The sequence below is a fragment of the Dermacentor variabilis genome, chromosome 6 (genome assembly GCF_050947875.1).
Source record: "Dermacentor variabilis isolate Ectoservices chromosome 6, ASM5094787v1, whole genome shotgun sequence".
NCBI lineage: Eukaryota > Metazoa > Arthropoda > Arachnida > Ixodida > Ixodidae > Dermacentor > Dermacentor variabilis.
Window position 1 is genome coordinate 76307354 of NC_134573.1, and position 24428 is coordinate 76331781.

General features: G+C 44.9%; 1 protein-coding gene across 1 annotated transcript in view; it reads right to left on the reverse strand.

The window, feature by feature from the left end:
* Positions 1-24428, reverse strand: part of LOC142584230 (neprilysin-like) — a 242408-nt gene that overhangs the window by 162002 nt on the left and 55978 nt on the right. The window contains exon 8 of the mRNA XM_075694384.1: positions 8187-8333. Within this exon, the coding sequence (XP_075550499.1) occupies positions 8187-8333 (147 nt within the window). The remainder of the gene's footprint in view (positions 1-8186; positions 8334-24428) is intronic.

Genomic DNA, 24428 nt, shown 5'->3' on the forward strand with positions numbered 1-24428 from the left:
GTTTTTGTCTATTACGCCTAGTCGTGCTTCTGCTCACCCAAGGTTCGGAAAGGTGTGCACCTCTATTCACATAGTGAGGAATTTTGTGCAGTGATAAGGCACAAAGAAGCCCAGCGTTCCCAGAGACGAGTCCATAAGAATAATTCGATAGCATCTTTAATGTGCGGAGAGGAACTTCCGAAGCAAGAATTTTCAAGTATTTCAAGCTTCCTGTGTGTGTGCGAGAAAAAAAATATGCCAAGCTTTACCAATTCGTTTATTCTACCAGTGCCACATGGCTTTCAAGGTATATTCCTGTCGCCGTGAAATCGACGTCAATCGGTTCAGCTGTTAATTCAATGCAGAGTTACGTGAAGTCACGTTACGTTAAACAGAGGGGAGAAACCTGTTTCCGTGGTGTTGCGTAACAAGAGGCGCACTGGCTTTTTAAAATTCCGTGTGTTTGGTACGCATTTTACGGTTGACTGTGTGCGGCCATGGATGGAACGGATGTCAAGCGCCTGAGACGACGGGCCTTATCGTAACGCTCCTCGATATGAAAATACTTGTCCGTTGGGTTTGTGCGACGGGATTATGCACCAGTGCAAATCCCACTCTCCTTTGTCTTATGTCCTCTCCCTCTACGCCAGAGAGTGGTATCGCTTCGAATTCCTCTATGCAGGTTGGCCAGTGGGCTGCCCAGCGTGTTGACGAGACGTGACCTACGCTCTGATTTTCCTTTTATTAATTAGCTCTCCATTACTAAGCCAGTGAGTGGTATTTCTACGTATTACTCTGTGTGGATTGCTAGTGAGTGGTTTTTCTCCGCATTCCTCTGTGTTTTCCGTGTCTCTGCCATTTGTTTATTTCGTATTTTCCTTTTTATTTCTTCATTTCCTATCTTCTCCTCTTCTCTTTTCATTATCTCCTCCCGAAAGAGTAGGCAGGTGTCGTGCCCCTCTCAGTCGCAGTTATCAGCTTTGCCGCCCTGTTTCTTTTGTGTGTTTGTATGTTTCCATACCTAATAATACTAATATTAATAATGTGTGAGCTGACCAGTATGCTGACAAGGCCCTCTACCAGAAAGTGTTAGAGAGTAGAGAGTGAAGTTGCCGGCATGGTGTAGCGTACAAGAAGATGAGCGAGACGCCATGAACAGATCTTCTCTGTCCATGCGTGCAGGAGTATGCACGCAGAACGTTCACCCACCCGTAATTATGCATAGGACTTGTGATATTTGCTTTTACATCATATCCTCTTTCCTGCTAGACCCTCTGCGATGATCACTCTGGTTCGAACTCCAAGTAGACGCTGTTGAAGGTCGCCAAAACCCTGTCCACGTGGCGTCTTTATGTTTGTAAATCGCCAGTCCCATGAAGGAACATGACACTGTTTATCGCGTGGTCTGCCGTGCCCTTCGTGGGTACCATTGCGAGCGTCTTCGAAGCCAGTTCATATAATATCCATGTCTCAGAAGGTTAAAATAAATGAAAAAATAGGACTGGGAGGCATGCATGGGCACGCGAGAGTTTTATGGGGTCACGTGATACCCTTCGCCCGCTGGTCTGAGGTTTGCTACGTGGGTACCACCACATAGATTTTAATTTTCCCTTTCGTCTGATATTCATGCCGGCATGGTTCTAAATTAACCATGGGCTTCCGAAAGTTACGTCAGGTTACACAACTCTTTTTCACGTGGTCTGAAGTACGCGACGTACGTACCGTTGCACAGGTTCTTCGAAGCCGGTTGGTTTGATATACATGTCAGTATAGTTGGGAATGCCCCATGAGCCTGTTGAAAGATACGTCAGGTCACGTGACACCCATTCCGACAAGGTTTGACGTTCACTACGTGTGTACCATCGCATAGTTTTTCCTTTTCCGGTTTTATTTATTTATTTATTTACAAATACTGCAATCCCGTTACGGGATTTTTGCAGGATGGGGATACATCGTTATGACATGATTATCAGGGCAAATGAAAGGAAAATTACATGGACTAGTAAAAAGACAATACAGATATCATGAAATAAAAGATACGCTTCGAGTACAACTGAATCAATGCATCTACTGCAAGTGCAAATGTAACAGAACGAAAATAAGAAAATTACACAATATGGGACATAAACAAATTCAGGGATCGCTGCAGCACCACATCGTTGGACAGCTGATTCCATTCAGTTACGACCCTAGGGAAAAATGAGTATTTAAAGCAATTTTTGCGGCTAGTGAATGGGGTAATTGTTAGAGCATGCCGTTGCCTTGTAGCATAACCTGTTGAAAAGGAAATAATCTCAGAAATATCTATGCTGTAGTATCCTTTAATTAGCTGAAACAAAAATTTTAATCTGAGAACACGATTCCTTTGGGTTAGAGTTGGCAGATTGGCTCTGCTTAGCAAGGCTGTCATCGACGTGCGCCCAAAGCTGTTATATATATAACGAACGGCCCGCTTTTGAAGACCTTCTACTTTATTAATATCTTTTTTAGTGAAAGGATACCACATTATGGATCCGTAATCTAAAAGTGGCAGCACAATTGCGTTAAATGCAAGAAGGCGAACTTCAGGTGTTGTCAGTCTCAAGGCCCTCCCGAGAAAGAAAAGCCTTTGATTGGCGGAATTGTATACAGTGTTGATATGTTTGTTCCATCTAAGATCTTTAGAAATCCAAACACCAAGATATTGTATGTGCTCAACCTCAGATAGCAAGACATTACACGCCGAGTACTGGAAGTCCAGATTTCTAAGTTTGCGCGAAATTTTCATAATTACAGTTTTGTCAAAATTGATAGCCATTTGCCAGTCCCTACACCATTTTACAATTTTTTCAAAGGCTTCATTTAGTCGTAGTTGCTCACTGACGCTATGTATTTCTGAATACATTACACAAACATCCGCATATAATCTAATTTTTACGGGAATGTCATTAACGATATGATTAATGAAAACTATAAACAACAGTGGTCCGAGCACCGAACCCCGTGGAACACCAGACTCAATGGGAAGCCTCCGAGAGGCATGGTTTTTGAATGAAACACATTGATATCGATTTGAAAGATATGCAGAAAGCCAAGTAGCAATTTTGGCATTACCCAGAGTAACATCAAGTTTGTGGAGTAGCTTTTGAGAAACCTTGTCAAAGGCTTTCGCAAAGTCCATGAAGACTGCATCGACCTGCTTACCTGATTTTATTACCTTAGCAAAATTGTGTACAGTAGTTACTAATTGTGTGCATGTAGAGAAACCCTTTCTGAAGCCATGCTGATGGCATGATAATATTTTATTCTTTGAAAGGAACTTAGTAAGATGTTCATGCATTATATGCTCCAGCAGTTTGCATTATGTTGAAATCAAAGAAATAAGACGATAGTTCAAGACGTGCTGCTTATTACAATTTTGAAGATAGGTTTGACTGCTGCCGTTCTCCAGTCGATTGGAATCTCGCCTTCAGTTAGTGATTTAGAAAAGAGCACACTCAGATATTTAGAGACCCATGGCGCATAACGCTTTAAGAATTCATTCGGCAAACCATCAGGACCAGGTGATTTCCTAATATCAAGGTTAAGGAGCCTGTTAAGTATTCCATTCTCATTAATAGTAACGTCAGACATAGGGGGATATGAAGCATGAAAGTATGGCAATGAACCATTGTCTTGCGAAAACACAGATTTAAAATATAAGTTAAATGCATCTGCTATTACTGCACTATCATTACTCAAAACACCATTTACGACGAAAGCATCATTAATTTGCCTACTGGGAGAAATTAGCCTCCAGAACTTTTCAGGGGATGTTGAAATAAATTTAGGAAGTTTCTCCCCAAAGTAGCGTTGCTTATCTGAAGAAACTTTCATTTTTAGCTCGGAGGAGAGTTCGGAAATTTTAGTAAGCAAAGCGTCCAAGTCTCTTGCGGTACGTCTTTCTGTCTTCAGGCGCTTCAGGCGGTTAGTTTGATATCCATGTCGGCATGGTTGGTAATTCCCTATGATCTTGCTAAAGTTACATGACGTCAAGTGACTCTTCACGTCGTCTGAAGTATGCGGAGCGCGTACCACTGCAGACCTTGCTAGAATCCCGATCGTTTGATATCGCTGTCAGTATGGTGGGAATCATGCATGGGCTAGCGAAATATTCGTGAGGTCACGTGACACCCTTTTCCACGTGGTTTAACGTTGACGACGTGTGTACCGTCGCATAGCGTTTGATTATCCCGTTCGTTTGATATCCATGTCCGCATGGTTGGTGATTACGCGTGGTCTAGCTAAAGTTACATTATGTGACGCGACTCTTTTTCACATGACATTAAGTACGTGAAGTGCGTGGCATCGCAGACATTGTTCGCAGACCGATCGTTTTATATCCACGTCAGTATGATTGGAAATCACGCATGGTCCAGCGAAATATACGTGAGGTCACGGGACAGCGTCTGTCATGTGATTTGACGTTCGCTACGTGTGCGCCATCGTACAGCTCTTGCGATTACCGTTCGTTTGACATCCATCTCACAGTGTTCGCGAATAACATGTGGGCTTCCCAATGTTACTCAAGGTCATGTGACATCCTTCACCACGTGGTCTAGCGTATCTTTCGTGGGTACTATTCGCAGATCTCCCTCGAATCGTTTCATATCCATATCAATATGGATGCGAATCAGCAGTGTGCCGGCGAAAGCTACGTGATATCCCGTAACACCCACTTCTACATGATCTCAGATGCGTTACGTGGTTATAATCACAGAGATTCTTCAAAACTTGTTCATTTGATATACATGCAACGGGCGTTGTAGAAAACAGAATCATGAGAGGTCACGTGACACCCTTTTCAGCCTGTTTTTATCGGCTAACGAATCAACTGTTTGTTGCTGCTTGCCTCTTTGTTTCAATGCATGTCCGCAAATCCATCAAATAGCTACCTTCTGCATGACCTCTTCACCGCAGTAATATAATCTCCATATCAGTGCAATATTTCAATGACAAATTGTGCGAGAAAGGCATTTCTGTAGTCCCATAACAATGCTCTTCAAGAAAGCTCTTCAGTTATGTTTTGTCTGCGAAAAATTATAACGTTTCGTCATTGTTTTGAACTGCTATAGCACCTCCGCAAACGCATCTTTACTTTGGGTTATATTCACGGGCCTTAGGAACGAAATACGTGGCTTGTGGAATAAATTATTTGGCTCTGGGATTAAGTCGACTGGTTATTCGGCTAAAATAACTGGTGCTTGGAATAATTTGAGGGGGAAAGCCTTTGGTATTATATTAGAGAGCACAGCAACTTGGAAAGATAAATTGAAAGAACGAAAGCTAAGGAGGTTACGAGACAGTAGATATGGCTCGCACGAGCGGTTGCAAAAGTAACTGCAAATGTAATAGAAGAGAGAGGGAAAGGTAATTTGGGCACACGCACAGATGAAGAAATACCAGGGTATCCCAATATCCGGCTATCCGAATATTCCGTTGTTAATAACCGAATAACCAACCGAATAGTCGATCACTCCGGTTATCCGGTTTTCAAATTCGAATAACCTGTAAATTAAATGAGCGGATGACCGGTTCTTCCGCAAAACCTGTTTGATGTTGCTGCACTAGTAGCCACTGCTATTTGAAGAAACTCTGACTTGGAGCATTGGGAATATGCCAATAGGTCTGTGTTTCAATGAACCTCTTTGATGCCAGTATGTGTGTGCCGCTCTTCAATAAAGAGTTTGAGCAGCGCGAAGTTACCGTACGGTAAGTGCGGTAACACCATACCGGCCGAGGACTGCGAATGCACGCACTTTACCGTATGGAAGGGCTTTCCGTACGGCATACTGTACTCCGTTTCATATATAAGTTGCAACGCTGTAGAAGCTACGCAAGAAGTCCAGTCACCAAAATTTATCACTCCGCGCGATGCCCTCTATGCTTCGCTGCGCGCCAGGAGGCGTTTGCTCGCGCGAGCATGCACGTGAGGCTGCCGCGACGGCTAGCGAAAAGAAACGACGAAGTTCAAATTGATGCAAAACGACATGTTATCAGCCGTATGAGTACATGGTTTGCTTGTTTTAAGAGCCAACTTTTCTTTGGTAATTCAAAAGCTGCTCATATAAAGAAAATTTTCACGAAAATCGGATCAAGAAACACCGAGCTATTTCTAAGTGCGAACGCAGCCACTGCAAATAGTTATCTCTAGCTTCCACAGCGTTGCACCTGATGTATGGTAAGGAGTCGGTCGAGTCTAGCCGCATCAAGCCAAAACATAGGGGCAAAGTGGCGTCTGCCACTTAGTCCACGCAGTGCATGTCCGCGTCTCGCGTTTGTTTTTCGCCATGGTAGGACCAAGCCAACAGTTAACTTTAAGTTCGCCTTCTGCAACGCGACAAAGTGGCAAGTATGACAGGCCTCCTGACCGGAAGGCACACTTGAGCTGAATTGAGCTGAACTTGTGGCCACATCCTTCATAACAGACGATACTCACGCCGAATGAAAAAAAAGAAAATTAAAAAAGCGACAATCATCAATTAGGCAAAAATAAAATAAAACGTGGCTATGAAAAAAAAGCACTTTGGGTTGGTGGCACTATCTAGTGACGCAGAGTTTACTTAGAGGATACGAATAGTTTTTATTGCAGTAACTGACTTTATTATACCTATCTACAAGTGTACAGTGTCGGCAGCGGTGCAATTGACAACAAACAGCCCTATTTTTACATATTTCTTTGACAAAAACACATATCTAACAAAAATATGTTTCATGTGCTGTAGGACAACGTGCTACAAGGTGTCGCTACCAGCCTTGTGACTGGCGTCTGCGTTTACCGAATAATATGTGTATGAACAAGCTAAAGTTTTCTAGTATTCGCAATAATAAATATTTCGTGTTCAGCACATAGTTATTGTATTCCGCAAGGCCTGAATGTTAGCCACAATCATCCTTAACAAGTTATCGTATGCATCGAGGCCACACGCGCAGCTAGAACGTATTCAGTCATCGCGGCAGGTCAGTGCGGAACGGCAATCCCGTACCGCACACCGCACTTACCGTTCGGTAATACGGCACTGCTAAAACTTTCTAATGACTTTCTTTGACGCACACTTGGGTAACTAGGTGTGCACCACTTGGCACGTGCCGCTCTAGAATGACGAAATATATCGCTTAAGTTTATCCGATGCTGATCCGATTCAAACACACGTTATAAGGGTTCTTCAAGGACAGCGTCACTTCGCCACAAATGCCCAGGGTATACGCAGCACTTCAATGAACCTACCGCCAATTTGGGTCACTGAGTGTCACTGAGTTTCCGGTGAGCGAGGGAACAATTCTCAGCGTTCGCAGGCAATGGCGCGCCATGCTCCTTGCCTCTGAGGTCACGCGTGAAGTTCTAGGTAGTGCCACTAGATGGCGCAGCTTGTCCGAAAGGAAGCGTGACAGAGGAGCTCGGTTGCCGCATGCTGCGTTCCTGACCATTCGCCCGCTTCGGTGCGCCATGCATTATGGAGGACACGCGCAGGCTTCGCGGCATGGCGTTAGATGCCACCGATTCTTATTAGGGAAGGTTTTCCTTTCTTGTCGTTTATGACATAACGAGGGTCTTGAATATGGCAGCTTTGATGCCATATTCGAGACCCATATGTTGATGTGTTTGTTCTTGTACAGCTTTGACGAATCATGCCAAATCAATTTATTGCTTGTTTTGCCATGTCGCATTTGATATCATTCTGTAACTTCATGTATAATCATCGCGATACCATAATGATATTTCCTACATATCATTTATCGTGATTCAGTTATACATACTGCTGCAGTTTTTCTGTTATTATTTTCAAGTGTACACGTGCATGCACTGCTGATTACGCCCACGTGCGCATGCCCATAAAAGCGGTTGATCGCTTGTAGTTGTGTTTATTCTGATGAAGGCCGTGGCACGGGCGAAACGTTAAAACAATTAAAAATGCAATTTTCGTAAGTGTGCTCCTTCGGTTTTGCAACTACCTATGCACCGGAACTACAGAACTTTCCTATGTATATATATATATATATATATATATATATATATATATATATATATATATATATATATATATATATATATATATATATATTAAAGAGTGAGACATATATGCTGATAACCCGTGATCTGGCACATGAATTGTGATAGCAGCAGAACGTGCGATAATAATCATGAGCGAACGACTTATTGAATGCTGCTTATCGAAAACAACGCTTACCGCATCTAGCTTTTTTCGAAATGGGTCAATTTTAGGAAGGATGTCTTCATCTTCGGGCTGCTGGAGAAACTTGGCCACATCCTTGTATGTCTTGCCGGCCATGTTCAATAGCATGCGGGGGTAGAAGTCTTGAGTGGGAGCACTCAACTGAAAGACGGGATCGAAGAAAGGTTTAGGTGCATAAAGAAACCGTTGAGTAACGGGTACAGATCTAAGTACTTATTGTTTCCTCGCGGTTTAATTTTTTAGCCGCGTTATCAGTGTGCAATGACAACATTTTTCAAACTAATATTCATTTAGTAATTTGTTATTTGAGCATGAACAGAAATGAACACTGTTGCCTTGATGTAGCATTCGCCACAAGACTAACTCTTCACAAGTTGAAACGCAAAAAAAGCAAAATATGCAAACTTAGCAGATACAACAAATGGTAGTTGTCCCGATTATACTGGTTTCCAGCTGGAACCACTGCAGTGAATCACTACGATTCCTGAGCTGCCATAGCAATCATGGGTAATACGAGATAAGCGTACGTGTCGTGCTTCTATGTTCGTATGCTCTTGCGGCCTCATTCATTATGTTTTAGCTTCGGCCTTTTGCAAACGTTTATATGTTTTACAAGCACTACGGCAATAAGGCTGGGAGACCCTGAACCCTAATTGATAACTTCTGTATTCGTTGTGGGATATGATGTCGTGAATGACCAATTTTAAAGGAAAAGTCCGTGTGCAGTCGGCAGGTCGACTTCTAGTATAATTTGTGCGCTAGCCTTCATTCTCATGCTGGCTGAGCTGCCACACATTTAGCTGCCGCACGCACCAGTGCCCGTGTTCCTTCAAGTACATTCATAGCGAAGTTGTTAATGCGACTACAAAGGAGAGGTCTCAAATGTCAAGTGCCTGTTTTTCGAGTAGCTTTTTCTTTTCAAAGGAACTGTGGCAGGCGGCGCGAACAGGTATTCACCGTGGCCACGGTTTATTTAGGTTGGCCGGCCATGGTCCCGGGGAATCTCGGGGGTGGCCGTCCGACAGCGGCTGCTCAGATCACGCGCGCGCTAGCGGGTTCTGTTCTGGAGCCACATGCACCTGAGTCCATCTTCTTCGCCTGCTTTGGAGGCGATAGCCGCGCCGAAATATAGCCCCCCTCTTAGTGCCAAGCGCGACTGAAATAAAGCGCAATGGTAAAGTCCCGGTAAAGTTTGCAGATGGCGTTGTCATTGGCAGCGTCGAGTTCATGCAACCCGACACAGATGTACCAGGCAGCACCGGCAGCGTAGGTTGTGAGCGAGACGCCGCCACAGTCATGTCTTAGTACGAAATCTCCGCCTTCCGCAGGTTCTCGTCCATGCCCGGGCCTGGTAGAAGTCGGATCTCCGAAAGAAGACCCTCCGGTCGCTTGCGACATGCGTACGGAAAGCGCAAGTGCCGTCACACTCACGTTGTTGACGTAGAAGTGATTGCCGAGCCGAAGGAACCGGTTGGCAGAGCTGCTCCTGAAAAAGATCGGTAGGGTACAAATCCGCGAAAGGTGCGAGCACAGAACATTGGAAGCTTCGCCTGCTGCTGCTTGCGGCGAAAACTCGAATACCGGTAGCGTCAAGGTTGCGGCGGACGCTGAAGGCGTCGCGAAAGTTCTGCTTGTGGCGTCGCCGTGCCTGCGAGAGTGAAATTTGCGCCTGGTGCAGCCGGTGGGAGAGCCTCTGCATGCGTGACGAGTGACGTGCCCCCGAACGGAAAGCGGATAGCTTGCGGGAACGTCCAAGGAAGGAGAGCGGCGGGCCTTAGAGTTCGTAGAGTAGCAGAAAACTCCCGCGTTGGGCCCAGTGACTACCTTGGAAAGAGTGTTGACACAGATGCCCTTGAAAAAGGGAAGACGCTGGCGGACCGAGTAGAGGTTTGAAACAGGGGCCGGCGCCTGCTGACGATCGGCAAAAGTTGGTGCAGGCGGTGTGGGCCGACAAGACGTGGAATGAGGCAACTGTTAATATGGCGAAAGTTGTTGGGAGTGAGCAGTCGAGGTGGTGTAGTAAGCAAGGACGGCTGCCCTGAAGCCGTCGTAGAAGTCGAAGCCGTGGGGTTGCAACCACAGCCTAGAATGCAGCCGGTGCCTGGATCTTGCTGATGCGGAATTGGCTTTCCAGCTGGATGAACCAGCTATCCGGAATGTTGATGTAGAATTCGCGGACATCCTATAAGCGCGTGACGCCTGCCGGACCGCGCGAGGTCACGTGAAGCGGGGCTTGGTCGTCCGGTGGGAAGGCTGCTTTCGGTCGTCCGGGTCGTCCAGGGCTCAGGGATGTCCTGGTCACCAATTTGTGGGAGGTGGCGCGAATTTAAGTCGGCCAGCCCATGCTGCTACAGGATCTCGGGTGCGGCCGACACCGCAACAGTTCAGGTCGCACGCGCTAGCGTGTTCTCTCCTCGCGCTAACCGCAAGTCAGCCGATCATCTTCTACGATTGCTTTGGAGGCGATAGTAGCCCAGCTATAAACTATGTCGCCCACAAAGTGTGACAAATCTGATGGTTGATAAGTAGGACATTGTTAACTTGGTGGGATAAATAAAGGATAAAGAAAAATTTGTAAGCTCTCGTTATTGCAGATTTTGCGTGTAGTGCAAATAGCACATGCAGTTTCAAGAACAGAGGCATACATAAGCGCTAACTTCTGGCAACAATTCTATTTCCGGGCCAGACGCCACTTTCATGCAGTCACATTTTTACAGCACATGTCTACTGACAAGCTAATAGAGGCGCATATATATATATATATATATATATATATATATATATATATATATATATATATATCATCATCATCATCAGCCTAGTTACGCCCACTGCAGGGCAAAGGCCTCTCCCATATTTCTCCAACTACCCCGGTCATGTACTAATTGTGGCCATGTTTTCCCTGCAAACGTCTTAATGTCATCCGCCCCCCTAACTTCCTGCCGCCCCCTGCTACGCATCCCTTCCCTTGGAATCCAGTCCGTAACCCTTAGTGACCATCGGTTATCTTCCGTCCTCATTACATGTCCGGCCCATGCCCATTTCTTTTTCTTGATTTCAACTAAGATGTCGTTTACCCGCGTTTGTTGCCTCACCCAATCTGCTCTTTTCTTATCCCTTAACGTTACACACATCATTCTTCTTTCCATAGCTCGTTGCGTCGTCCTCAATTTCAGCAGAACCCTTTTCGTAAGCCTCCAGGTTTCTGCCCCATATGTGAGTACTGGTAACACACAGCAGTTATACACTTTCCTTTTGAGGGATAGTGGCAACCTGCTGTTCATGATTTGAGAATGCCTGCCAAACGCACCCCAGCCCACTCTTATTCTTCTGGTTATTTCAGTCTCATGATCCGGATCCGTGGTCACTACCTGCCCTAAGTAGATGTATTCCCTTACCACTTCCAGTGCTTCGCTACCTATTGTAAACTGCTGTTCTCTTCCGAGACTGTTAAACAATACTTTAGTTTTCTGCAGATTAATTTTCAGACCCACCCCTCTGCTTTGCCTCTCCAGGTCAGTGAGCATGCATTGCAATTGGTCTCCTGAGTTACTAAGCAAGGCAATATCGTCAGCGAATCGCAAGTTGCTAAGGTATTCTCCATCAACTTTTATCCCCAATTCTTCCCACTCCAGGCCTCTGAATACCTCCTGTAAACATGCTGTGAATAGCATTGGAGATATCGTATCTCCCTGTCTGACGCCTTTCTTTATAGGGATTTCGTTGCTTTCTTTGTGGAGGACTACGGTGGCTGTGGAGCCGCTATAGATATCTTCCAGTATCTTTACATATGGCTTATCTACACCCTGATTCCGTAATGCCTCTATGACTTCTGAGGTTTCGACTGCATCAAACGCTTTCTCGTAATCAATGAAAGCTATATATAAGGGTTGGTTATATTCTGCACTTTTCTCTATCACTTGATTGATAGTGTGAATAGGGTCTATTGTTGAGTAGCCTTTACGGAATCCTGCCTGGTCCTTTGGTTGACAGAAGTCTAAGGCGTTCGTGATCCAATTTGCGATTACCTTAGTAAATACTTTGTAGGCAATGGACAGTAAGCTGATCGGTCTATAGTTTTTCAAGTCTTTGGCGTCCCCTTTCTTATGGATTAGGATTATGTTAGCGTTCTTCCAAGACTCTGGTACGCTCGAGGTTATGAGGAATTGCGTATACAGGGTGGCCAGTTTCTCTAGAACAATCTGACCACCATCCTTCAACAGATCTGCTGTTACCTGATCCTCCCCAGCTGCCTTCCCCCTTTGCATAGCTCCCAAGGCTTTCTTTACTTCTTCCGGCGTTACCTGTGGGATTTCGAATTCCTCTAGGCTATTCTCTCTTCCACTATCGTCGTGGGTGCCACTGGTACTGTATAAATCTCTATAGAACTCCTCAGCCACTTGAACTATCTCATCCATATTAGTAACGATATTGCCGGCTTTGTCTCTTAACGCACACATCTGATCCTTGCCTATTCCTAGTTTCTTCTTCACTGTTTTTAGGCTTCCTCCGTTCCTGAGAGCCTGTTCAATTCTATCCATATTATAGTTCCTGATGTCCGCTGTCTTACGTTTGTTGATTAACTTCGAAAGTTCTGCCAGTTCTATTGTAGCTGTAGGGTTAGAGGCTTTCATACATTGGCGTTTCTTGATCAGATCCTTCGTTTCCCGCGATAGCTTACTGGTTTCCTGTCTAACGGCGTTACCACCGACTTCTATTGCGCACTCCTTAATGATGCCCATGAAATTGTCGTTCATTGCTTCAACACTAAGGTCCTCTTCCTGAGTTAAAGCCGAATATCTGTTCTGTAGCTTGATCCGGAATTCCTCTAGTTTCCCTATTACCGCTAACTCATTGATTGGCTTCTTGTGTACCAGTTTCTTCCGTTCCCTCCTCCAGTCTAGGCTAATTCAAGTTCTTACCATCCTATGGTCACTGCAGCGTACCTTGCCGAGTACGTCTACATCTTGTATGATGCCAGGGTTCGCGCAGAGTATGAAGTCTATTTCATTTCTAGTCTCACCATTCGGACTCCTCCACGTCCACTTTCGGCTTACCCGCTTGCGGAAAAAGGTGTTCATTATCCGCATATTATTCTGTTCTGCAAACTCTACTAATAATTCTCCTCTGCTATTCCTAGAGCCTATGCCATATTCCCCCACTGACTTGTCTCCAGCCTGCTTCTTGCCTACCCTGGCATTGAAGTCGCCCATCAGTATAGTGTATTTTGTTTTGACTTTACCCATCGCCGATTCGACGTCTTCATAAAAGCTTTCGACTTCCTGGTCATCATGACTGCATGTAGGGGCATAGACTTGTACCACGTTCAATTTGTACCTCTTATTAAGTTTCACAACAAGACCTGCCACCCTCTCGTTAATGCTATAGAATTCCTGTATGTTACCAGCTATTTCCTTATTAATCAGGAATCCGACTCCTAGTTCTCGTCTCTCCGCTAAGCCCCGGTAACACAGTACATGCCCGCTTTTTAGCACTGTATATGCTTCTTTTGTCCTCCTAACCTCACTGAGCCCTATTATATCCCATTTACTACCCTCTAATTCCTCCAATAACACTGCTAGACTCGCCTCACTAGATAGCGTTCTAACGTTAAACGTTGCCAGGTTCAGATTCCAATGGCGGCCTGTCCGGAGCCAGGTATTCTTAGCACCCTCTGCAGCGTCACAGATCTGACCGCCGCCGTGGTCAGTTGCTTCGCGGCTGCTGGGGACTGAGGGCCGGGGTTTGATTGTTGTATTCATATAGGAGGTTGTGGCCAAGTACTGCACCAGGGTGGCCAATCCTGCTCTGGGGAGAGAGTGCGTTACCGGTTCTGGTCACCGGGATCAGGCCGCACTCCAGGCCTGTTTCTGCAATTTTCTCAACACACGGTTTTTTTTTTGTATTTTCCGGTGGAGAATTGCGCGGCACCGGGATTTGAATCACGGTCCTCTTGCACTGGAGAGGATACTCTACCGTCCCCGCAGGAGTTAAATTAAAAATTGAATAATGGGGTTTTGCGTGACAAAACCACTTTCTGATTATGCACGCCGTAGTGGAGGACTCCGAAAATTTCGACCACCTGGGGTTTTTTAACGTGCACCTAATTCTAAGTACACGGGTGTTTTTGCATTTCGCCCACATCGAAATGCGGCCGCCGTGGCCGGGGTCCGATCCCGCGACCTCGTGCTCAGCAGTCTAACACCATAACCACTGAGCAACCACGGCGGGTCCCGCAGGAGTTGTACGCCTCATTTAACCTACAGTGGTGCCCTATTTGATCAGTCAAGGTGGACCAATCTGAGCTCGGTTATACCGCATGGATGGCACTCGGCTAGAGAACCTGGTATTTATGACCTGCACATGTGTGGCCACACATAATTGAGGATATATAATTTTTTTAGGAGGGTTTCCGTACAGTGATAAAATGAAGGAAAAGACAATAAAAAGAAAGAAAAAAAAGGGGGAAAAAGAGGAACATAACATGTGATTTGAACTCGTGATCCTTCAATGTTGCCCGGAAAGGTAGCTCAGTCGGTTGGTTCCTCAAGCCAACGGTTACTTTCAAGCGCCATAGCTCCTGCTCCGAGCCTCATACTTATGTGGAAAGGGACTGATGATGTCCGCGACGGTCGATTCTGAGTGGTTGGAAGGCATAATTTCTTGGAAGAATGGCCGCCAGAGCATCAGCGTGAACTCGAGCGGCTTTAGAGACTAGGAAAACTGCCTTAAAATATTTAGACTTGAGGGGAAGCTTCGTTAACAAACTATAACACGGCAATCAGCACTAGGCACGTGGAAAATTCCCTTGAAATAAATCTGGTTTGCGAGACAAATGCTTGTATGTATTGAATCTCTTAAAAGATGAGGGGAGAAATATGCGCTCACCGAGAGGGCATCGTCAGCACGAGACCACCACCAGGCACCTTACTGAGATGGCACGCATAGCGTGGGAAGCTAGCCGCCGGAATAGCTATCTCAAGTACTGCTGCTGGCGAGGGCGAAATACCTTCGTGTAATTATAATAACCCTAATAGGACTAATAGAGCCAGTTTAAGGGCGGAGAAGAAGGAAGGAGAGGAAAGCAATATTGCAGCGCCGTGGTTTTAAAGCGCAGCCGTGGTAGGGAAACGGAAGGCGATATAAGCATGCGTGTCCATGATACGCACACGACAAACTGCCTTACAATATTTAGACTTCAGTGGAAGCTTCGTTAACAAACTATAACACGGCAATCAGCACTCGAATATAATTATAACCCTAATAATATTTGTAAATATTCATCTCATCTATAGGATCTAAAGTGCGCGCTGTTTCTTTGTCTCTGCGTGTAGTAGTTAAGAGAGCCAGTTTAAGGGCGGAGAAGAGGGAAGGAAAGTCTTTGAAGCAAACTTGCTGCGCCGTGGTTTTAAAGCGCAACCGCGGTAGAGAAACGGAAAGGCGATATAAGCGTGCGTGGCCATGATACGCACACGACAAACTGCCTTAAAATATTTAGACTTGAGGGAAAGCTCCGTTAACAAACTATAACACGGCAATCAGCACTCGAATACGACGAGAGAAATTATTGAGACGAGGAAAATTCCCTTCAAATAAATCTGGTTTGCGAGACAAATGCTTGTATGTATTGAATCTCTTAAAAGATGAGGGGGGAAATATGCGCTCACCGAGAGGGCATCGTCAGCACGAGACCACCACCAGGCACCTTGCTGAGATGTGGAGAGCTTCGCGGCCGGAACGAAGCCTCCCCTCTCCGCCGGCCAAGGGTGGAAAACGCGCTTTCCGATCGCTCAAGGTTGTGCGTACATTGTATAGCTCTAGCGTCTAGGAAAAAGCTTAAACAGGTGCGAGGGCGGCACGCATAGCGTGGGAAGCTAGCCGCCGGAATAGCTATCTCAAGTACTGCTGCTGGCGAGGGCGAAATACCTTCGTGTAATTATAATAACCCTAATAACACTAATAGAGCCAGTTTAAGGGCGGTGAAGAAGGAAGGAGAGGAAAGCAATATTGCAGCGCCGTGATTTTAAAGCGCAGCCGTGGTAGGGAAACGGAAGGCGATATAAGCATGCGTGTCCATGATACGCACACGACAAACTGCCTTACAATATTTAGACTTCAGTGGAAGCTTCGTTAACAAACTATAACACGGCAATCAGCACTCGAATATAATTATAACCCTAATATTAATTGTAAATATTCATCTCATCTATAGGATCTAAAGTGCGCGCTGTTTCTTTGTCTCTGCGTGTAGTAGTTAAGAGAACCAGTTTAAGGGCGGAGAAGAGGGAAGGAAAGGAAAGTCTTTGAAGCAAACTTGCAGCGCCGTGGTTGTAAAGCGCAACCGTGGTAGAGAAACAGAAAGGCGATATAAGCGTACGTGGCCATGATACGCACACGACAAACTGCCTTAAAATATTTAGACTTGAGGGAAAGCTCCGTTAACAAACTATAACACGGCAATCAGCACTCGAATACGACGAGAGAAATTATTGAGACGAGGAAAATTCCCTTCAAATATATATATATATATATATATATATATATATATATATATATATATATATATATATATATATATATGTGTGTGTGTGTGTGTGTGTGTGTGTGTGTGTGTGTATAGTATAACGCACTCGCGGACTGAGCAAAACCTATTATGTTTAACCCATAAGAAGAATTCGAACTCCTTCTTTGACAGTGACAGGGATGATTTGCTAACACAGGCATCGTCCAACTCATCAAAGCGAGCACCTTCGATAATAAGACGAGTTTATTCGCATTTACTTCTCCTGAAGATAACTGTATCTTTGAAGCCTTGAACTCATGCGCACTTCTCAAAATGAGTTGCGAGAAAGGCATCCGGGAAAGACTCGCTAACATTATTGGAGTGCTCCCTACGTCTCTCATTAATGCCCCTGCCAGTTTGTATCATATAAATCTTCCTACAGGGCAGCGGAATTCTGTAGAAAACGGAGGTGCTACAGTTGACATACTCATTTGTGTGCTTCTTTTTGCTCATGCCCTTTATCGTACCATATGGTCTTGTTTTTGAACGTAAGCTGATAAGCTTGTTTGGAGCTAGAAACATTATGCCAGCCTTTCCCCGTCATCCTAGCTTCTTCAAGTTATGCGATAGGCGGTGAATGCAAGGAATTGCGGCGAGATTTTCTTTTTGAGCCGAGAATGCTCTAGTTGATGAGCCTCTCCTGAGTGCGTTGCTTTTCGCAGTGCTTCTGCACCTGAAAGAATAAAAAAGTTTGGAAATCCAGCCTCACTAAGGCGCACTGACTGCTTTTGAAAACTAGAAAACATTAAATAAGAGCGGGACTTCTTAAGTGCATTGATCAAACATATTTCCGCTGTACTCCATTTCATAAGCTTGGAATGAGCAGAACTGTACGAGAAAAGAAGCTTATTAGCTGTAGGTTGGTAATACCAGCAGACGTGATCGTCACACAACATTATTTTTGGATTGAGAAAGAGGATGCTTCTATCTATTGACATTTCGAAGGTCACATTAACGGGACTAAGACATTCACAGATTATGCTATTAACACCTTCACATCCTCTTTCGGCACTATGAGGGATGCAGTCAGAAAAGAAAAAGGAAATCAACATATGGGAATGCTCTGCAGGTTGACGTTCTCTTGGACCTTTCTGCAAAGACTGTCTAATTTTGCAACATACAGGTTGCGGAGGGGAGATGCCAAACAGCCAAACAAGACCCGATACGTACGCTCTGTTTCTGCATAAACGGAACATTACCCCACTGGACCGACGTTGAGGTGAGGCATTGCTTTAATAATGCTAAAAAATTTTCAACAGAACGTGCAGCTTCATTGCAAAACAGCACCAAATTCGTCAATGCTTTCTTCAACACAGGGTAACAGGTCAGTCTGAGGAATGGAATAATATAGGTATTTTATGTCAGCAGAGAATGGCGTTTAACCTTTTGTCAGCGTGCATTGACAAAATGCCAAATGGCTATAATGACGCGGGATTTCCAAACTCTTTTATGGCATTAATTTCTGAAGCACTGCCGAGAGCAACGCAGTCAGGAGAGGCTGGTTTCTCGACGTCGCAGCTAGCGCAGAGTCACTTAAAAAAAATATTCGCCGTAATTTCGTACATCCATCAGCTATCCCCTAATCTGAAGAAGATTGGATTACGGGAAAATGTTAATAGATACTGATGCGCAAGTTGGTGTGCCATGATGTTGAAGCAGCGCATCGAATAAAAACGAAACAAAAACAAAGACGTCATTAAGAAAATGTAATCCTTTTTTTTTTACTGTAGGTCTTGTTCACGCCTGACTGCCGTCAGAGCGCGTGCGCTTCTCAACACACTAAAAGAGTGGACTTTGATCAATAAAGCAGTAGTTGCAGACCAGCACCTGTGTACGTCCTTTTTTCATGTGTACGGGAACGTGTCACTTTTAAGTGCGCTGCTTCAAAATCAGGGCAAGGTCGACACAGTATTCTCAGCTGCAAACAAGCTTATCAGCTTATGTTCGAACACAAGACCATATGATACAACAAGGGACGTGCGCCATAACAAGCACCCACACGAGTACGCCAGCTGTGGGACCTGCGTCATTTGTAGAATTTCGCTTGCCCTATCGAAAGAGTTATATCGTTCAAACCGGCAGGTGCATCAATGAGAAGCTTAGGGAGCACTCCAATAACGTTGGCAAGCCTTTCCCGGATGGCTTTCTCGCAATCAAGTTTGACAAGTGCGCGATATGTTGCTCGCTTTAAAGATGCAGCTATTATCGGGATAAGCAAATGCTCATGAACTCGTCTTATCATCGAAAGTGCTGTCATTTATGAGTTTCACGGTGCCTGCGTTAGAAAATCGTCCAAGGACTCACTATCCAAAGCGTTGTAGTGCCTGCGGATGCGCTAAGCATAATAGTTTCTGCTTAGCCCGCAAGTGTGTTATACTATCATGTGCCTGAGCTTGTGAGAGTGCACGTGCTGGGGGGTAAAAACGTTTCCGCATAAAAGTGGCGTCCGTCCAGGAAATAGTACTGTTTTGGGAAGTTAGCACCCTGTGTGTGTTTCTGTTCTTCTGCAACCTGCTTGTGCTATTTGCGCTACAACAGCAATGTGCAAAATGTTACACCAGCAAGCCCAAATATCTACATTGACGCACTTTATTTTTCGGTTTTGGTCTGTCTTGAGGTTTTACATGAAACGCGAGCAAAGTTTCGCGCTCTCCTTCGGGGACCACAAAAAGCAGGGATGGGATGTTTGGAAAAAAAATGGATAGTGACATTATGCGTGTACGAAAATTACGAAACGTACGAAAATTCTTAAGCGTGTAGGTTATATGGGGGTTTAAGAATATTTACTGACAACTTGCTTTCTTCCAATTTGGTGTATTATATAAGGTGTTTTGTTTGTTTTCCGGGTTCTCTGAGAAAATTCTGCGAAGCCCGTTGTCTGTGCTTCGTTGAAGTAAGAAGCATGTTGCGGGTATTGTGTGCGGTATTTATGTAATCAGTGTGGGTTAATTTTATGTGAGTGTCTCAAATTGCTTACTGAAGTGTTAGAGGGTGACATACGGCCGTTAACCGCATTCTTTGTCAGACCTAAAATAAGTGTGCATGACACAGGCATGTACCCAGGATATTTACTAGTACAAATGTTAATGACGCCTGCCATTCGCTATAATGACGCGTAAACCCGCAAAAGAGAAATGAAATAAGGTGGATCTCACAGGTACACCTCTGAGATGCACCTTTCCTTTACTAGGCAAAGAAGGAACCACATCAAATGGACTCGCTCAGGAAACAAGCGCAGGAGGAACAATGCCAAGAACAATTAAAGAAAGCGAAAGTGCAAAATAGAGAGGTCTATGGTAGAGGTCTAACAACAATCAAACCCCGGCCCTCAGTCCCCAGCAGCCGCGAAGCAACTGACCACGGCGGCGGTCAGATCTGTAACGCTGCAGAGGGTGCTAAGAATACCTGGCTCCGGACAGGCCGCCATTGGAATCTGAACCTGGCAACGTTTAACGTTAGAACGCTATCTAGTGAGGCGAGTCTAGCAGTGTTATTGGATGAATTAGAGGGTAGTAAATGGGATATAATAGGGCTCAGTGAGGTTAGGAGGACAAAAGAAGCATATACAGTGCTAAAAATCGGGCATGTACTGTGTTACCGGGGCTTAGCGGAGAGACGAGATCTAGGAGTCGGATTCCTGGTTAATAAGGAAATAGCTGGTAACATACAGGAATTCTATAGCATTAACGAGAGGGTGGCAGGTCTTGTTGTGAAACTTAATAAGAGGTACAAATTGAAGGTGGTACAAGTCTATGCCCCTACATGCAGTCATGATGACCAGGAAGTCGAAAGCTTTTATGAAGACGTGGAATCGGCGATGGGTAAAGTCAAAACAAAATACACTATACTGATGGGCGACTTCAATGCCAGGGTAGGCAAGAAGCAGGCTGGAGACAAGTCAGTGGGGGAATATGGCATAGGCTCTAGGAATAGCAGAGGAGAATTATTAGTAGAGTTTGCAGAACAGAATAATATGCGGATAATGAACACCTTTTTCAGCAAGCGGGTTAGTCGAAAGTGGACATGGAGGAGCCCGAATGGTGAGACTAGAAATGAAATCGACTTCATACTCTGCGCAAACCCTGGCATCATACAAGATGTAGACGTGCTCGGCAAGGTACGCTGCAGTGACCATAGGATGGTAAGAACTCGAATTAGCCTAGACTTGAGGAGGGAACGGAAGAAACTGGTACACAAGAAGCCAATCAATGAGTTAGCGGTAAGAGGGAAACTAGAGAAATTCCGGATCAAGCTACAGAACAGGTATTCGGCTTTAACTCAGGAAGAGGACCTTAGTGTTGAAGCAATGAACGACTATCTCATGGAAACCATTAAGGAGTGCGCAATAGAAGTCGGTGGTAACTCCGTTAGACAGGAAACCAGTAAGCTATCACAGGAGAAGAAAGATCTGATCAAGAAACGCCAATGTATGAAAGCCTCTAACTCTACAGCTAGAATAGAACTGGCAGAACTTTCTAAGTTAATCAACAAGCGTAAGACAGCGGACATCAGGAACTATAATATGGATAGAATTGAACAGGCTCTCAGGAACGGAGGAAGCCTAAAAACAGTGAAGAAGGAACTAGGAATAGGCAAGAGTCAGATGTGTGCGTTAAGAGACAAAGCCGGCAATATCGTTACTAATATGGATGAGATAGTTCAAGTGGCTGAGGAGTTCTATAGAGATTTATACAGTACCAGTGGCACCCACGACGATAGTGGAAGAGAGAATAGCCTAGAGGAATTCGAAATCCCACAGGTAACGCCAGAAGAAGTAAAGAAAGCCTTAGGAGCTATGCAAAGGGGGAAGGCAGCTGGGGAGGATCAGGTAACAGAAGATTTGTTGAAGGATGGTGGTCAGATTGTTCTAGAGAAACTGGCCACCCGTATACGCAATGCCTCATAACCTCGAGCGTACCGGAATCTTGGAAGAACGCTAACATAATCCTAATCCATAAGAAAGGGGACGCCAAAGACTTGAAAAATTACAGACCGATCAGCTTACTGTCCGTTGCCTACAAAGTATTTACTAAGGTAATCGCAAATAGAATCAGGAACACCTTAGACTTCTGTCAACCAAAGGACCAGGCAGGATTCCGTAAAGGCTACTCAACAATAGACCATATTCACACTATCAATCAAGTGATAGAGAAATGTGCAGAATATAACCAACCCTTATATATAGCTTTCATTGATTACGAGAAAGCGTTTGATTCAGTCGAAACCTCAGCAGTCATGGAGGCATTACGGAATCAGGGTGTAGATGAGCCATATGTAAAGATACTGGAAGATATCTATAGCGGCTCCACAGCCACCGTAGTCCTCCACAAAGAAAGCAACAAAATCCCTCTAAAGAAAGGCGTCAAACAGGGAGATACGATATCTCCAATGCTATTCACAGCATGTTTACAGGAGGTATTCAGAGGTCTGGAGTGGGAAGAATTGGGGATAAAAGTTGATGGAGAATACCTTAGCAACTTGCGATTCGCTGATGATATTGCCTTGCTTAGTAACTCAGGAGACCAATTGCAATGCATGATCACTGACCTGGAGAGGCAAAGCAGAAGGGTGGGTCTGAAAATTAATCTGCAGAAAACTAAAGTAATGTTTAACAGGCTCGGAAGAGAACAGCAGTTTACGGTAGGTAGCGAAGCACTGGAAGGGGTAAGGGAATACATCTACTTAGGGCAGGTAGTGACCACGGATCCGGATCATGAGACTGAAATAACCAGAAGAATAAGAATGGGCTGGGGTGCGTTTGGCAGGCATTCTCAAATCATGAACACCAGGTTGCCACTATCCCTCAAAAGGAGAGTGTATAACAGCTGTGTATTACCAGTACTCACATATGGGGCAGAAACCTGGAGGCTTACGAAAAGGGTTCTGCTGAAATTGAGGACGACGCAACGAGCTATGGAAAGAAGAATGATGGGTGTGACGTTAAGGGATAAGAAAAGAGCAGATTGGGTGAGGCAACAAACGCGGGTAAACGACATCTTAGTTGAAATCAAGAAAAAGAAATGGGCATGGGCCGGACATGTCATGAGGAGGGAAGATAACCGATGGTCACTAAGGGTTGCGGACTGGATTCCAAGGGAAGGGATGCGTAGCAGGGGGCGGCAGAAAGTTAGGTGGGCGGATGACATTAAGACGTTTGCAGGGACAACATGGCCACAATTAGTACATGACCGGGGTAGTTGGAGAAGTATGGGAGAGGCCTTTGCCCTGCAGTGGGCGTAACTAGGCTGATGATGATGATGATGATGGTAGCATACAAATAAAAAAAAGCAGTTGACAACCAAGGCCCGCGGACCACGAGGGGTTAAGTTACTGTGCCTGCCAATCACAGAAGCAAAGGAAATCGTTGTCATACTGCCTTTCCAAAATGACATCGTACTTGATACCTCCGGAGCACCGGCTGTTCTTGAAGAGTCTTTTGATCGATGGTAGCAATGACGTGTGCAACAGACATTAACAAAGTGTATGGAGTCTGAGCATTTCACTCTTCAAAAGTCTACCCGATATGGTTGCGTAGTGGTGATAATGTTGGGCTGCGAAGTGCGTGAGGTCACGGGATCGAATCCCTATTCTGGCCACGGCTGCCGCATTTTCGATGGGGGCGAAATGAGAAAACACCCCCGTACTTAGATTTAGGTGCGCGTTAACGAACCCCAGGCGGTCCGAATTCCCGTAGTCTCTCACTACGGCATGCCTCATTGTTTCGACACGTAAAACTCCACAATTCATTAAATCTTGAAACACCTGCGGTACAGTTGATTTCGCTGCCAACTGAAGTGAAACTTGACAATAAACAGTTTCAGCGAAGCAAACTCTTCATTTCAGTTCAATAAAAAATTAGGCATTCACCATTCCACTATAATAGGGGAGGGAAAACGTATAAATTTACGCGCTAATAATTTTATTTTTGTGGTTACCGCCTGATTTAGGTAATAGCAATAGTTTGAAGTACGAATTATTTGTAGCCTCGCGGATGAACAGTGGCTGGCGGTTCTGAGGGTGTGTGCAGGGCTTCACTGCAGACTTGAGTTTTATCCGATTATAGCAGCGTATTTTGAATTAGCTATGGAAGAATTAAATAGGAATATACATCTGCGGAACAATGTCAGTTCTTCTGGGTCCCTCGTTTACTACTCTACCAAGTTATGTGCGACAATCGACTTGTATTGTTATTTGAGAAGTTGCGTAACGATGCGTGGCCGCCAGTCCCGTACAACCGTGTAGAGCGCAGGACGCTGCCCTTCTGGACATTCTGAGCCATGCGGAAGGTTACAAAAACACCTGTACATAAGCACAGCAGAGAAGTGGCTACGTCAGGCGGTTCGACTGATAACTGTAGACGCAGAAGCGTCATTCAAAACAAACGGAATTGTTCTCCACTTCCGGCGGCGTTTTCTCTACTTCTTTTTTAAATAAAAACATCTTGATCCGCAAATATTTTCATAAACTACGGCTAAATTTTGTTAATCGCTTTTTTTTCCTGTTTGGCTGTTGGCTTGGCTCTCTCGCTTAGTAGATGGCTTAACTTCTCAACGCCTTGCGACTCTTGCTTCCAGTTGCCAATCTTGCACCAAAAGTGCTGTATAATTAGGGAAAAACCAGACGAGGTAACGGGTGACAGTCATATTGCTTCTGGGTTTAAGAGGTAGCTTTTG